This window comes from Melozone crissalis, unplaced genomic scaffold, assembly GCF_028551555.1.
Source record: "Melozone crissalis strain CALT ecotype California unplaced genomic scaffold, PUWL_Pcris_2 ptg000016l_1, whole genome shotgun sequence".
In the NCBI taxonomy this organism is placed as follows: domain Eukaryota; kingdom Metazoa; phylum Chordata; class Aves; order Passeriformes; family Passerellidae; genus Melozone; species Melozone crissalis.
In genome coordinates, this window is record NW_026535794.1 from 24,094,773 (window position 1) to 24,110,661 (window position 15,889).

Here is a 15,889-nt window from a genome sequence, read left to right on the forward strand (position 1 = left end):
TTCAGAAATCACTGGTAGTGACCACAGGGCTTGTTCTTCTGTGGATACACTTTAAAGAAGTTTCAAATACATTGCTGTATTTTCCAGGGTACAACATAAAGGCTTGTCTCTGCAGTTTTTTTTATGTGATCTTAGAAGTGTTGTTGACTTCACTGTGGCTGCTGCTGTTCTAAAAGAGAAATTCATTGATCTTCCCACTAACAACTTCTCAGCTGTCCAGCACAGGTTTGCTTTTCTGAAGAAATTCTGAAGGTCATTCATTCATACACAAGTCCTCTATACCAATGAAAAGAACCAGTTGTGCCTAGAATGTAGAGGCTACAGGCCTGTGGAAGAGCGTCCTAAGCTTGGATTCCAAAACTCTGCCCAGAAGCTGTATTGGCAAATGCAGCCAGGAAAGAAATTGGCCTGACTGTGACTTGCAGAGTGCTGCTCTTCTGAGGGCTGGTAGTGCAGTCCTTTAAGGTCTCTCTGTGACTTGGCTGTCTGGGCTGGCTGAGTTCTGCCAGAACCTTAGCACAGGTCCAGAAGTAGCTTGAACCCAACTCATACTGTGGCACTGTTTCTGCAGAGCTGCCAGTCTGTGTGCTCAGTCTCTCAGCCATGCTGCACAAACTCTCATTGCTGTGTCTCAGGAACTTAACACTTACCTTGTTCTTTAAAACCAAGAGGAGAGATCCTTTATTGAGGAGAAAGGATCACATGCATCCTTTATTTTAGAAAAAGTAATCAAAATTTTGGTGAACTTTGGTTCTTCCCTATTACAAATAAAATGCAAAACTATTTTGTTAGCTGAAGGACTAGATTTTGACTGAACACTTGGATATAGTAGTGATGGCTAAGTGCACACTTTTAAAACATGCGAGAGATTATTTTATTTCAGTCTATCACATTTTGAGTTTTGGAGTGGAAAATTCCATTTTCCAAAGTCAAGAGATCTACATTTATTTCTATTACAGAGCAGTTTTTTCTGGAAGCACCATCTTCTATTTTTTGTGGCTTTTAAGAAAACAGCAATGTCAGTAATTGCTGAAGTATTCCCTAACAACTCTACTCTTAATTGTGCTGCAGTGTTACAGTAAAGATTATTATAATGTTAACATTATAGCTGAGGTTTTGTCTTTGAACAGAGAATTGGGCAAATGTGATTTGCAATCCACCTGTAAGTGCATCCTGTATATTTGTGTCCACAGGCAGTAATTTTCAGGCTTTTCCATAAATCATGTACGTGCCTTAGAAGCACTTTGCCCCTTCTGCCCAGGCTCCCAATGGCATAGCCCATGCTTTCATAGAGAAGAGTATTGAAGGCAGAAAGGATAAATGAGCCAGGCAGTCACTCCTAGAACAGTGGGATTGGTGTTTCACCACTGTGTAAGAGCTGATGGGACGGAGTGGTTTGGATTCTTTCATTCAGAGTGAATAAAGGAGTAAAATTACACAACTGGAATCCAAAAGGAAGTAAGAGATTCTGTCAGTAAATCATAGCAGAGGAGGCTTCCTCACCGGTTCTTCAACCACTTTTGTTTTGGTTGCCCAAACAGACACTCAGGAAGGTGGCAGCAGTAGAAGACATGGCACCTCCATGGTGAGTTCAGCTTCTATGGGTATTCTGCACAGCTCTTCGCTTCATGACTATACCCCTGTCAGTCGCTCTGAAAACCAGGATTCTCTTCAGGTATCTCCCCTAATCTCTTTTCCATTCTCTCTGCTTTGCTTGCTCTCCTCTGCTCTGCCTGTCTGTGTCATTGTGTCTCTGCAAATTTTCTTAATTCTTCAAGGAGAAAGGGAGAATCTAGGACAATAAATTATACGTTCACAATGGTAAGAATTGCTAAACAATCACTGACATAACAATAGTTACTTTTTAAATTGTGTTGTCAGCACTGTTGATAAAAATTTATTCTGGTAAAGGACATGTAGGAATAATGAATGAATTTCAGATTTGAGACAAAATTGCTTTTCATCCAAAATATGTAACAAGATGCAAGTTTTATTCTGAGAGCATCCTTATGTATTTCCACAGGCTCTGAGTTCTCTGGATGAAGATGACCCAAACATCCTGCTAGCTATTCAGCTGTCATTACAAGAATCTGGCTTGGCCGTAGATGAAGAAACTAGAGACTTTCTAAATAATGAGGCATCTTTAGGAGCAATAGGTACCTCTTTGCCTACAAGACTGGACTCTGCTCCCATCAGTATAGACAACCCAAGGGGTGCTTTGAGCAGCTCTGAGCTGCTAGAACTTGGTGACAGTCTGATGAGGCTGGGTGCAGGCAATGATCCCTTCTCAGCCGATCGTCTTCACTCCCACCCCTGCAGTGAGACAAGAAGTGGATTATACTCAACTTCAAGCGATGCTGATTCCAGCAGTCAAGATCCCAATACCAATGAAAATCTGCTTGGAAATATTATGGCCTGGTTTCATGACATGAACCCACAGAGTATTGCCCTGATCCCCTCAACAAGTACAGAAACAGATGAGGAGTCACAGCAGCCCAGCACTGAAGATGGGTCAGCAGGGCAACCAAATCTTACAGACACAGGGCTGGAGCCTCAGGAAGAGCATGCACTGTTTGAGGATGCACTCAAAAATGAAGGCAGAGGAGCCCAAACAGAGGAAAGCACTTCTGAAGAAAACATTATTCCAAGAGAAACAGTATCACAAATTGGTGATAATAACAGGGAGGTAACCAGCACCCTAGATAATTCAGGAGATAGTTCAAGTCAGACTCCTCAAACCTCAAGTGAATGGACTGAACACGTGCATCTGGTATGAATAAAAACTAAATCTGGAGTAAAAGAATGGGAGTGACAGATGGTACAGTATGTGGAGTAAGCATTATGGAGGCTTTGATCCACATAATTGCAGCTCAGTTGTAACCACTGATGTAACAACGGATATTTAGGAGTTCTCTTGAATTGCAGTTCTTCATAATGATGTGAACCTTTCAAGGAATATCCTTTGCATTTAATTAGGTAGTATTTGCCTTTTTGCTCTCAAGAGAAAGGAATAAGTAGGTTGTATTCCACATTCCTAATACAATGCAGCATCTGTTTAGCCTTAGGTTGATGATCCTTAACTTGAAAGTATGGATTAAAGGCTTACACTGATTATTTTGTTTGGTTTTCCTAAGAAACAGTTTTTTCCTTTTTTTAGAACTCATAATTTCACCAAAATAACATCTAGCACTTCATTTGCATTTTGGTTTTGTTTTCCATAACTTTTCCTTAGTCATTTTTCATTTTTGTTAGCAGTGTGAACGGAGGTATTTAATGCTTCTCTGTAGTACTGCTCCAGGAAAAAGTTTTAGGGGATATTCTTTCCCTTTAAAATCAAAGATTTTTTCATGTCTATTTACAGTCCAAATGTGCCAAACTGTGAAAAGTTAACTGGCAGTAGCCTAATGAAACAGTGCAGTGTTACCCTATCCAACTAATCCCACAATTCTTAGCAATGGAAGAAACCACTGGGTAGCATTGCGTCTCCAAATTTAACTGGCATATGTTGCCATGGTGACTGCATTTAATTAAATGTAGCCTGTATCTTAAGTTAATAAAACCTAATGCTGCTGTTAAACAGTTATTTTAAATATTAAAATACAGTGAGTTAGCAACAGCTATGCTGTATTTTAAGAGACACTTTAATGGAAGTGCAATCATAGTTCTTTGTTTTCATAATTCTACAAAGCATTTTATGCACTAATAGTGCAATTACTTTTAATGATAACATTTTATAAAAATATAGGAATACAGAATTTTCATATATTAGTCAGTCCCACAATTAAAAAATAACACATCCTGCTCAACATGTTACGGTGCCTTTGCCTAACCCAACTGGATAGTTGCCACAGTTAAACAAGTAATTCAAATTCAGTGTTTGTTCTGGAGTAACTATGCTATTAATTGCAAAGACCTCCATAAAACCACCCATGGCCTTGCCTTTACAGTAAATAACTAAACGTTCAGTCAGTGTTTTTGCATATACAAAACACTACTAGGTATTTGTTCAATTGCACAATATTCATTTGCTGTGTGATTACTGTTTAGTGTAAGAAAAAAAGTAAAATTTAAAAAACCACAAAAAAACCTTTTCCTAGTTGTTGTACCGTGAAAAACAAAAATACTGGTTTTAGATTTGCTTAAAAGCATCAGTCTACAGTTAGTGAGATACAATGGTACAGTATGTAATTACAACTAGAATAAGTTGTTCAAATGGCTGTTTTAATTACATATAATCAAAACTTTTCATAACATGAGCAAATTACATACACTCCATTTTAAGTTTTGCTTAACTGTTACCAGAGATTTGTTGATATGATATAAAAGTTTATTACTACTGAGTGTGTATAGGCAAGTGTCATGATAGCAAAGTTTATGTATTGATTACTGTGAGTTCAAGTGAGTGTTTTGGTAACTAATTCATGCAAATCCAGCTTTGGAACCTTGCAGTTACAAGGTTCGTATTAGTAAAAAATGAAATAAGAATATTTTACCCTTACCCCATAAAAACCTTGTCCATTTTCAAGCATCTTTAGAGAGAATGAATTAGAATAGTCTAAATAATTTTCCAACTTTTCCTCTAGCCACCCTACTCCTGACATAATATTGAGCCTTTGAAAAATACCTGTAGGTATAAAGTCCTTCAACTGAAACGGTCCTTCATGAACTGTCATCATGAATTGGTCTGAAAGTTGTTCAACTCACATAGCTTCCTTGAATGGTAATTTCTGAATAGAAAGATTCTCACAAAAAGATTGTGTATTGCATTGAGATGTCTTGCAAAGTTGCAGTAAGATATGTAAGAGTGCTCTCTGTGAAGATAGTGAAGTTTGTGGGTTCTGGTTTTATGTAATTTGGTTAGGTTGTGCAGTATATCCATTGTTTCCGTGTTACTCTTATGAGCATGAAATTAGACTATTAAATTTGTATTTTCTTGGTACTTATTTTAACACCATAGTCATTGACTTTACAATTCAAAAATAAAAGTTTGGCAAGACTATTTTGTAAACCTGTTAATTTTATAATGTAAAAAAATTACTCTAACCTTGAATTGTTATTTGCACTTTCATAGTCTATACTTGATACATTCCCACTTTATATACAGGTAGGATCCTACAACCATGTAGATGTTTGGCCAAATGAATGCTGTTAATAATATGTAAAATTCTTTGATTAAACATTTATTACTTAAACTAATTCCGTTCTGTCTCATTACATCTTAGACTTACTGTAGCAGGTCCTTGAGACTGCTGACAGACATTTTTAGGGTATGTTCAGTACTGTGCCAGATTAGTTGGACAGCATATAGTAAGCTGAATGATTTGATTTGTAAATATAAAGCACCATCATTAAGCTTTGAAAAAAATCTAAAATAGAATTTGTGTTACTTGCTGCAGCCATATTGTGCACTTGTTGTTTGTAGAGTAATGCCTTGTCACTAGGTAGTGGTGCTAAACAGAGGGGGCTAATTTTTGTGAGATTCTGTTAAGCAGTGTTACTTAACTGCCACTTAATATCCACTCTCCATTGTTACCTGGAAATTCAGAGTGCCTCTGTTACATTAATAGCACTAAACTATTTTGTTCAGTGTTACAGTAATGTCATCAACCTCCTCCACCAAGCATGCCAAGATCATGGAACCACACTCTGGTTTGGGTTGGAAGGGACCTTGAAGACCATGTTGTTCCAATCCCCCTTCCATGCACAGGGACACCTTTCATTAGACCAGGCTGCTCAGAGCTCCATCCCACCCAGCCTTGAACACTTCCAGTGGGGAAGCATTCCCAGCTTCTCTGGGCAACCTGTGCCAGTGCCTCAGCGCCCTCACAGAAGGCATCCCGCTGGAACGCTGGAATACTCAGGGAGGGTGGTGACAAGGGAAGCCAAAACATGGACACAAAGATAGCCAGTTTGTTTACAAGCTCTAGAGACAGCTTGTCTGGCTCAAGAAACAGCTTTAACGTGCCTTGAAAGAACCAAGTGCTCATGGTTATTTTATGTAATCTCTGCCATTGCTTACCTACCCATGTCCCTCATGAGGCCCAAAAACCAAAGACCTCACAAAATGCAGGGTGAATTCCTGGCTCTATTACAAGCTCTAATGAGTAATTAAGACCCAAAAGCTGCAAAGACAGATGCATGTTACTTATGCAAGTAAGAACTGTGCAACACATCTGAAGAACAGCATCAGTTGTGGCTCTGGGAATTAAGGGAATACAGGCTGCTTTTCTCACAAGAGAGCTGTTAAGTACAGAATCTTAGAACAGAACCATGTGGAAATGCAGAGTGCACCAGTCCATCAGATTTATACCCAATTTCATGCATTTACAACACAAATATTTCTGGAGGAGCAGCACATGTGCATCCTCTGCAGCTGACTGTGGAACAGTGACACACACATAGTAGGAATAAAGGATTCTTCAGCTGTGAGCCAGCTGACTGCAGGGTAGCAGTAAGAAGCTAGGAGGAAGCAATGCAATTAAATCCACTGCAGAACAATTCAACTGCCGAAGCAGGAAATGAGCAGTGTGTGCAGATTTGCATCACTTTCAATAAAAGCCACTCTCACTGAGAGCTCCTGATGAGAAACAGTTCTGCACTGACAGCCAGTGTGTCTAACACAGTCCCCCTCCACAGGTGGAGCCAACATTTTATTTCCTCCACTTCTTTGTGGAGTCTACATTGGAAGTTTCACAGAGCAGGGATGGGCTCTGGTCAGTCCCAAGGGCAGCCCTTTCTCTTTTTGGGGTAAAAATAAAATAAACTGGAAATACACATTAATTGGAAGAAAACATTTACTCTGCAACTTTAGCTGAGCTTACACAGCACAAAATGCCTCAGCTGCATCAGGCACATCCAGCCAGGCCTCAGACTGAGTCAGCCCACTCCAGCTCCAAGGAGAGGCTTGTTCTGTTAAGGAGAATCAGGAAACTGAAGAGGCTGCTCAAAATTTGGGACTGACATTTTAAGGCTTGAGGTCCTCTGGAGAGAGGGTACTTAAACTCCTGAGCCCCACCTCTGCTTCTACCCATAGCTACCAGGTATTCAGCAACTCTCAGAACATTTCAGCTGTTGCCAAGATAAAAGACATGCTAGGTGTAATTTCTGACAAAACATCATAATCACTGTTCTTTGTGTCACCTTCCAGGTGAGGCAGGGGTGGTCAGACTGCACTGACAGCAATCCCTGCCTCTCTCTGCTCTTACACAAGGCCAGCAGAGCAATCATACCAGGAACACTAATCTCAAGGTGTTTTACTGTGGTTCCATTGAAATGACAGAACCACACTTGTCAAGAAATACTTAACTAAAACTTTCTGACAACATAAAAATGGTTGTCTAAACCATTTTTTAATTATCCCAAACTACCACCTCAGATGAGGTTTCTTAAAGCTTAAGCTTTATTTATTTGGGGTTTTTTAATTAAAGTTATTATTTAAAAGCAGAAAGAATAATCACAGTGGGTAAGTTATCAACAATATACAGTAGCATATTTAATTAAGAGTATATACATATATGTAAACCACACACATCCTATATGTGTGACAGAAAAGACCCTGCACATGGTTTCAGAAAGACCAAGGGGTTAGAAACCAGGAAGATGGTAGAACTGGTTTTGAAAAGAATAACTATTGCAATTTTTAATTGCTATCCATTAACAATAAATCTTACAAAAATTCACAAAATAAAAACCTTCACAAAGTATTAGGTACTTACCTGGACAGAAATGGACACTGTCACTCATTTCTAGCCTGTTTCTACACAGACTAGTGAAGCCATGCCAACATGATGGCAGTGAGAGGGGCCCAGCACTGCAGGACTGCTGAGGTCGGTGCTTGGGAACAAAAGCAGCAGAAGCTGCAAAAAAAAAGTGATGGAAAAAGCTTAAGGCCTCTGAGAGACCACTGACCTGCAAAATACAACTATAGAGAGATGCATTAAAGAAACAAAACAAAAAAAAACGTGCACCCAGTAAGTATAAACAGAAACAGCTTGAAAAGAGATGAGGGTAAATGAGGACTTAAATCAAAATTGAGGAATAAATTTGGCACCTGAGACAAGAAAGTCAAATTTGGTGTGAAAGAGGCATGCAAGAGGTGAAACATGGCTGTGCATGAGCCAGTAGCAACCCAGGCACACCCTGCATCCATAGCACACTGCATGGGGAGAGCATCTATTAATAGATCCCTGCAAATTTGTGTCCACTGAGGACAAGACAAAAATCAATTTCATCTGCACCAAAGAAGCTTTAAATAAACCCTAAGGACAGAAACTGAATATGGGAACTAAGAGACTGCAAATCCTCATGCATGACTGAGCATTTTTTTTCCTAACATCCAACCAGAAAAACATCTCCAAGGGACGTCCCAGGGCCATGTGAGTGGCAGCAGGTGAGGAACCTCTTTTAGATCCATGGTTCCTACATCTGGCTCTCAAAGCCTCACAAAAGGTGCAAGTTCATTCCCTGGCCTTTTGAATTACTTGATACATGACTGAGGCTTCATGCAAGAGGGGCAGAGAATCATAGAGTGGCTTGTGTTTAAGGGGACCTTTAATATCTTCTAGCTCTAACCACCCATGCCATGGGCAGGGTCACCTTCCATTAGATCAGGGCCCCACTCAACCTGACCTTGAACACTTCCAGGGATGGGGCATCCACAACTTCTCTGGGCAGCCTGTTCCAGTGCCTCACCACCTCCAAAGCAGAGGATTTTTGCCAAATACTTAATCTAAATGAAAGCCAAAACTGGCATATGTTGATGCTAATATCCACCAACACTTTCTCCTGAATCAGGACAATCATTGCAATCCATCTCTTGTCCCCTGATTTTCTGCTGAGCCAGAAGAGTGACAGCTGTAAATGCCTGAATGACAGCACCTGGTGTGGTGGTGTTCGCAGGGGTCCCAGGACGAGAGAAGAGATGAGAATCTTGACTCCATGTTTCAGAAGGCTGATTTATTATTTTATTATATATATTATATTAAAAGAAAATTATACATTAAAACTATACTAAAAGAATAGAAGAAAGGATTTAATCAGAAGGCTAGCAAGCAATAGAAAGGAACAGAATGATTATAAAATCTTGTGACTGACCAGAGTCCGAGACAGCTGGGCTGTGATTGGCATTAAAAACAACCACACGAGACCAATCAAAGATGCCCCTGTTGCATTCCACAGCAGTAGACAATTATTGTTTTTCTTTTCCTCTGAGGCTTCTCAGCTTCTCAGGAGAAAAAATCCTAACGAAAGGATTTTTCATAAAATATGTCTGTGACAACCAGGCATCCCCTGCAAACAGGAACAGCACCAGAGACAGCTTCTGCACAGAATCACAGAATGCTATGGGTTGGAAGCTGCCTTAAAGATCATCTAGCCCCAGCCCCCCTGCCATAAGCAGGGACAGCTCTCGCTAGACCAGGTCTCATCCAGCACAGTTTTGAACACTGCCAGGTTTGAGGCATCCACAGCCTCCCTGGGCAACCAGTTTCAGTATTTCACCACATTCACAGTAGAGAACTTCTTCCTAACATCTAATATAAATGCTCCGTCTTTCAGTTTGTACCCATTCTCCCCGTCCTGTTCTGTCACTGCTGTTCCTGACAGAGTCCCTCAGGCTTCCCTGTAGGTTCCCTTCAGACACCGAAAGGTGCTGCGAGGTCTCCACGCGCCCTTCCCCGGGCTGAGCAGCCCCAGCTGCACCATGGGGCCTCCGTCCCTCACCGGGACCGACGGGGCCCCGCTCTCTGTGCCACGGCTCGGCCCGAGGCGAGAGCAGCCCGGAGCCGGCCGGGCTCCGTTTGTCCCGGGCCGCGGCCCGGCCGCCGCCAGCAGAGGGCAGGCCCGGCCCCGCCGCTCCCGGCCCCGCCGCAGCCACATCCGCCGCCGCCGGGAAGGGGCCGGCGCCGGGGCTGCTGTGGGCGCCGCGCTCCCGCCGCTCGCCGTCGGGCCCGCGGGCCCCGCGCCGGCCTCAGGATGCCGCTGGGGCTGAAGCCCACCTGCAGCGTGTGCCGCAGCACATCCTCCTCCATGTGGAAGAAGGGCGGGCAGGGCGAGATCCTGTGCAACAACTGCACGGCCCGCTCGGCGCCGCCGCCCCCCGCCGCCTTCGCCACCACCTCGGCGGCCGCCGGCCAGCACAGCAACGGTGGAGGCAGCGGCGGCGGAGGCGGCGGTGGCGGGAAGCAGGTGAGGAGGCCGAGGGCGAGGGCGATGCAGCCGCCGGGGCCGGGCGACGCTGGGCGGGGCCGGGGCCGGGGCCGGCGTGTTCGGGCCGTCCCCTTCGTGTTCATCGTGCTGTTCCCTGCAGAGCAAGCAGGAGATCCACCGGCGCTCGGCGCGGCTCAGGAACACCAAGTACAAGTCTGCGCCCGCCGCGGAGAAGAAGGTTTCCACCAAGGGCAAGGGCAGGAGGCACATCTTCAAACTGAAGAACGTAAGGCGGAGCGGCTGGGCCGGGAGCCTTTGCTGGGCTGGGGCGGACACGGAGCCCGCGGGAGGAGTGGAAACAGAGAGCGGTCATGGGAGTTCAGCACTCACTTCTCCACATAAAATCCTGGAGATGAAAACGCTAGCTCTGTTGCTTTGAGCTTTAACCTAATAATGTTTGCTAGTTTTCTTAGAAGATAATGTATCTATATGTTGTCTAAAAAGAAAAACAATCTCTGGAACTTTATGGTTGATTTGTTTTAATGCTCCTAATTTTCAATTTCTGTATTCTTTTCTTAGCCCATCAAGGCTCCTGAGTCTGTGTCCACTATAATTACAGCAGAATCAATCTTTTATAAGGTATGGTTTATGCAAATCTATTTGCATAAATGATTATCCTGTTTCTTTTTCCAGTGTCAAGAATTATCGTGGACAGTGAAAGCACTAGAGATATAATCACAGAAACTGTTCTTCCTTGCCTAACACTTGTGTAGGATTTTGGTTTGCCATAGTTATTGCTGTTAAGTCTTGCCAGGTAGTTTACTTAAGTTTACCTAGTTTAAATAGTTGCCATTGTTCCATGTTCTTTTCTTCCAAGAAAAAGTGCCTTTTTTTTTTGGTAATTATTGCTGTCAGCATTTTTAAACTTCACTTGCACTGTGTAGCAGTCAAGTGACTGGAGATGATTATTTAGATTTGTGTGATGTTTCCTGCCATAGGTGCAGAACATATTTCCCATAGAGGGGTGGCTTGCAGTAGCCCAACATCTCAGCTGGCTCCCATTTGAGAGCTGGTGCAAACAGTCCCAAACATCTGGGAACAAGATCTGTTGGCACTTGCAGTGAAGCAAGAGGGAGCCTTCTCACATTCATGCTTGAGATCAGCTTTACCAGCATGCCAAGGTGTTGGTGTTCTAAAGTTCTGACATTTGCTTTTGTTTCCCAGCAGTACAAGCAAACAGAATGTTTTTTCCTCCTTTTCCCTCCCCAAAAAAGTCAGGATAGGCAGTGGGAGACTGCACAGTCAGTGGTGGCCTGAGATTCCATACTCTCCAGAGACCTGATGCTTCATGCCTGGCATTCCAGATGAATCTCTTGTTTGCTGTTGACCAGTTCAGAAAAGAATTATTGTCTTGTGTGTCTGTTTTTATCAGAAATTCTTGAGAACTATGTCAAAGCTTCTGTCCTCCTTATGTTGAATGTTGCTACTCTGATACTTTGCGGTGTTGTTGTGAATAGGCTTGTTTGGAGTTGTTTGTGTTCTTTTTATCTGTTTTAAAAACAAGCACCTTTCTTTCTTATGCCACCATTATTTTGCATGTGGCTGAATTGAAGCTGCCTTTCAAGACTGGCATAAATTAGGATAATTGTGGTTGCTGATACTTAAGATGTGAAGTGAAGCTGACAAAAATCAGGCTGTTTGATTTCAGTGTCATTGGTATGTCTTCCAGGGTGTGTACTACCAAATTGGAGATGTTGTTTCGGTGGTTGATGAGCAGGATGGAAGAACATACTACGCTCAGATCCGTGGGTTTATTCAGGACCAATACTGTGAAAAGAGTGCTGCACTAACCTGGCTCATTCCTACACAAGCCAGCCCCAAAGACTGTTTTGACCCAGCATCCTATATCATAGGTAATCTCTGAGCCTTCACTTTCTGCAGCTACTTGGATGTGCCTATGCTAATGCAGAGCTGTATTCTTTAAATGAACATTTTAGCTTCTCAAGGTATTTTATGCACGTTCACATTTTAGACTCTAATCTTGTAAACATCTCATTTACTGTAATAACACTTTTTATTTATCATGTGTATATAATGTGATTACCACTATTGCAGTGTGTGATTATCTTGTACTGTGATTATCTGAGTGTTGGTGGGTACAATTACAGTTGTGCAGCTTTAAAGATTAAATTATTGCTCTATAGATAGGTTTAAACCATAGTAACTTTGATAAACCATCCAAGTTGTTTCTTTTAAAGTGACCTGAGTTACTTGATCTTTATACTGGGTATTCAAAATACATAGCATGCAAGCACTGGCACAGAGACTGTTCTGCTACTGATAAAATTAGTAATTCAGAGAAGTCCTTCTAACAGGCAGGACACAAATAGAATGTATTTTAAATATATTAACTATAGTATTCACTCAAATATCAGAATGCTTCAAATGGGATGGAGGGAAAGATCAGCCCAGCAAAATTAAAGGTAGAGGTTTCTTGCCTAATACAGGAGGCCACCTTCCTAGGGAAGTCATGGATTGCAAAGGCAAATTCTGTAAGGGAATGTTGGCTGTTGTGGCATATTTTTATTCAGCATATTTAGTTTTATGCCTTTAAGTTTTGTCTTTGAATTTATTTTTTTAGGACCAGAAGAAGATCTCCCAAGAAAAATGGAATATTTAGAATTTGTTTGTCATGCACCTTCAGAATATTTCAAATCTCGATCATCTCCCTTCCCTACTGTTCCTACAAGGCCAGAGAAGGGCTATATATGGACTCATGTGGGACCTACTCCTGCCATCTCCATTAAAGAAACTGTAGCCAATAATTTATAATTTTTAAGGAATTCTTTGGACTAGTTATTTTGTGTGTATCCTCCAGTTTGTAAACCCCTTACAAGAAGTTTTATAAAATGTGCTGGTTTATTTTACAGATTATGGTATTTATTTATTTTAGATATATCAGACCTTTGAAGTGGAAGTTTTCATTCCAGTTGATGCATCATTTTCATGCTCTGCTCCTCAGACATTATTGCTCATCTTGGGACAAAACCACAAGTTTCATGTCATCTTTGACTTCTGAAAGTTGCCTTTAGTATTCATTCTTACTTTTTGAGTTATTTTTCCAGAAGAGGAGTTTAAAAGATATAATCATCCTGCATTTTATATGACTGTTTAATTTAGTTAACTGTAACTGCTGGTTTTATTTCCTTGTTGAATAATTTAGGACTACCTTCACCTAAATACTAAAATGGTCAGCGATGCAGTTAACAGTTTTCTGTTACATTGAGAGGAGTGATCTACCTGCATTTCTCCAGACTAAAACCTCATCCACAAAGAGGGACTCTTAACAGTCACCTTTTATGGGAATTTTGTTAATCTGAATCTGAAATGTGGGCTATGTGTGTAGCTTTCTGCTAAACTTACTTATAAAAGGGCATAAAATTCCTGGAAAATTGGATGCAAATTCAAAAATTCATGTTATCTGCCATCCTGGCATTCTCATTGCAGAAGTGTATCTGCATTTCCTGAGCAAGCCAACACTGATCACATATGATTTGAGTTTCAGACTGTTAATGTTTGTTTGCCTGTTAGCTTGGACTCATAAAATTGATTTTAAATTGTTTTCTCAGTCTTCACAATTAATGATCATAAGAATAAAAAATGGTCAGGCAATTAAAATGAAAAAAAAAATCAATAAGGGAAATAAAAAATTAATTTTATGTATTGACAGTCTCAGCATAACTAGGAATATGTATAAATACCAGAATGGGAGAAATGCCACATACTAAAACACCAATGAAGTTTTCTGCCCTAAACTTTTTACGAGCCAGTCAGCTCCACACACAATGAGATGTGCTTGTAATGGCCTGAATTCCAAGGGCTTAGTGGTTCCTGCTGCCTGTCAAGGATGAGAGCTGTAAGTGGCCTTAAATTTAAATGTACTGATTTTTTTGGGGTTTTTTTTAAATTGTGTATGGGCATATGTGACCAGCACCCAGAAGGCCCAAACCATCTCTAAGATACTGCATGAAAGCATGAAAATGTTGCACTAGGCTTCTGTTCCAACTTTATGAAAGGCTTTGTTTAAGATGTAACATATCTGAAAGTCTCATGTATTGACAACTTTTAGTACAGTGGGACCTGTGAGGGCAGGAACCAGATAGATTTGTTTTGGCCTGCAGCTTCTGTTCTGCCCTCTTCAAATACAAGGAACAATCAGCCTAAAGGGAGTAGATGCTAAAGTTAAGGGATACTGTCAATAATTCAGAATGCTCAGAAATTAGCAGTAGATTGGTAAAGCAGAGTTAAATCTTAATCTTCAGTCAGTTACAAAGATGAGATGTGTGCCTGTGTTCAGTGTGTTGCAGTGATTAATCCCAAGGTGTCCTCCCTTCTCTCCATTCTCTCCTTTCAATTCCTCTGGGTTTTTTTCTTCTTCTTTCTTTACTAACAATTCCAAGAAAATAAAAATAACAAATCCTATATTTACAGTAACCAGAGTGACTTTGACTCAAATGCTTTCCTTCCTTTCTCTGCAGTCCCCAAGGTTTTCACTTGGGATCACTGTAAAGTCCCTGTGCTGCCTCAGCATAATCCATAATCCACCTGTCCTCTTCTGTGGGCTGTCTCACCTTATCTGTATTACCAGGGTTGGAAAAGGCCTTGGTGGTCTTTGAGCCCAATGAAGCTTAGCTGTGTTCCTTGTCAGATCCTCAGGAATAAGGAGGGAAACTATGCTTTACATTGTTTTGGTTTTTTCATTTTGTGTACCATGTAGGAACTCAAAAGTACTTTTTGCCATTTGCCTTATTTGTCAATAAATTGTAACATAAAAGGGAGAATTCATTTTTCATCAGAATACATCTTTCTAAAATTCAGTGCTGCTGGCAATTCAAGTATTATACTTCTAACTGCAGTCTAAACAGACAACATTTTTTTCCAGAGAGCTATGGAACAACTTCCTTTAGTAAACACTTTTTCTTTTATTTTAGTTTTTATTATACTGGGAAATGTTAAAAAATAATTCAGATGAACAAGAATTCTGAGTGTAAGGTCTCAAAAGAGTGGATTTGCAGGCAATGACTGTTACTAAAGTGTTATACTTCATTTACAGGAATTTGAATGGTTGCACTGTCCTGTTTTTCTTGTGTTCAAAACATCACCCACTAACACAGGGAAAATGATTAACTCTCCAGACAGCTTCTTATGGATGGACAAGCTGAAGAGTGGGAACTCGAAGGGCAACGTCTCTGAAAATTCTTCATCTCTTTCGTATTAAGAAAATGGAGGACAAAATGAAGTCCTGCAAAATGGACTCAAGAGCAGAAGGGATATCAGAGGATCCTGTGGGGACAGGCTTTGATGCCCTGCAGCTGAGGGAGCTGAGCTCACCCATTTCTGTCTTCCAGCTTGGTAACTCCCCATGCCAAAATGTAGGTAGGTTTCATTTTGTATCACTGGACTGTGAGTGGATACACTGCTGCTGAATTTATGGCCCTGGGTTGAGCTCCAGAGTTGTGACCAGCCAACAGTAATTTTCATCAAGGCATTTTAGTTCTAAAGATGGAACTTGCAGCCAAGAGCTAAAAGCCCCAGAGCCAATATAAAATACTGAGTACTACATAGACGTGGCCTGTGCCCTAAGGCACACATTGCAGGAAATCTGTGGGAGGAGTAGCCCTTAACTTTCATGTGAACTTCACTGTACCAAAACAATACTTACTGGAGAAGGGTTTCCATTTGG

The 15,889-nt window shown here is 41.2% G+C and overlaps 2 protein-coding genes across 6 annotated transcripts in view; both read left to right on the plus strand.

Annotated features, from left to right (window-relative positions):
- The window catches only part of ANKIB1 (ankyrin repeat and IBR domain containing 1), an 89,006-nt gene extending 83,810 nt beyond the window's left edge, over positions 1 to 5,196 (plus strand). For 4 of the 5 annotated variants that reach the window (XM_054273451.1, XM_054273455.1, XM_054273452.1 and 1 more), the window contains exons 19-20: positions 1,542 to 1,675; positions 2,024 to 5,196. In XM_054273451.1, coding sequence (XP_054129426.1) covers positions 1,542 to 1,675; positions 2,024 to 2,776 — 887 coding nt within the window. In that variant the 3' untranslated portion in view covers positions 2,777 to 5,196. The remainder of the gene's footprint in view (positions 1 to 1,541; positions 1,676 to 2,023) is intronic. The other variant, XM_054273456.1, reaches the window with a different exon arrangement.
- Positions 5,197 to 9,935: 4,739 nt separating this feature from the next.
- GATAD1 (GATA zinc finger domain containing 1) lies at positions 9,936 to 13,073 on the plus strand. The gene is made up of 5 exons (XM_054273818.1): positions 9,936 to 10,185; positions 10,307 to 10,432; positions 10,726 to 10,785; positions 11,876 to 12,059; positions 12,788 to 13,073. Exons 1-5 carry the CDS (start codon positions 9,973 to 9,975, stop codon positions 12,976 to 12,978), a joined length of 774 nt encoding a protein of 257 aa, XP_054129793.1. The 5' UTR covers positions 9,936 to 9,972; the 3' UTR covers positions 12,979 to 13,073.
- The last annotated feature ends 2,816 nt before the right edge of the window (positions 13,074 to 15,889 follow it).

Bases quoted from the DNA above. Each gene is read 5' to 3' on its own strand.
- GATAD1 (XM_054273818.1), top strand. From the start codon at position 9,973: ATGCCGCTGGGGCTGAAGCCCACCTGCAGCGTGTGCCGCAGCACATCC. The intron at 10,186-10,306 runs GTGAGGAGGCCG...TGTTCCCTGCAG, and splicing joins GCGGCGGTGGCGGGAAGCAG to AGCAAGCAGGAGATCCACCG. The intron at 10,433-10,725 runs GTAAGGCGGAGC...TTCTTTTCTTAG, and splicing joins ACATCTTCAAACTGAAGAAC to CCCATCAAGGCTCCTGAGTC.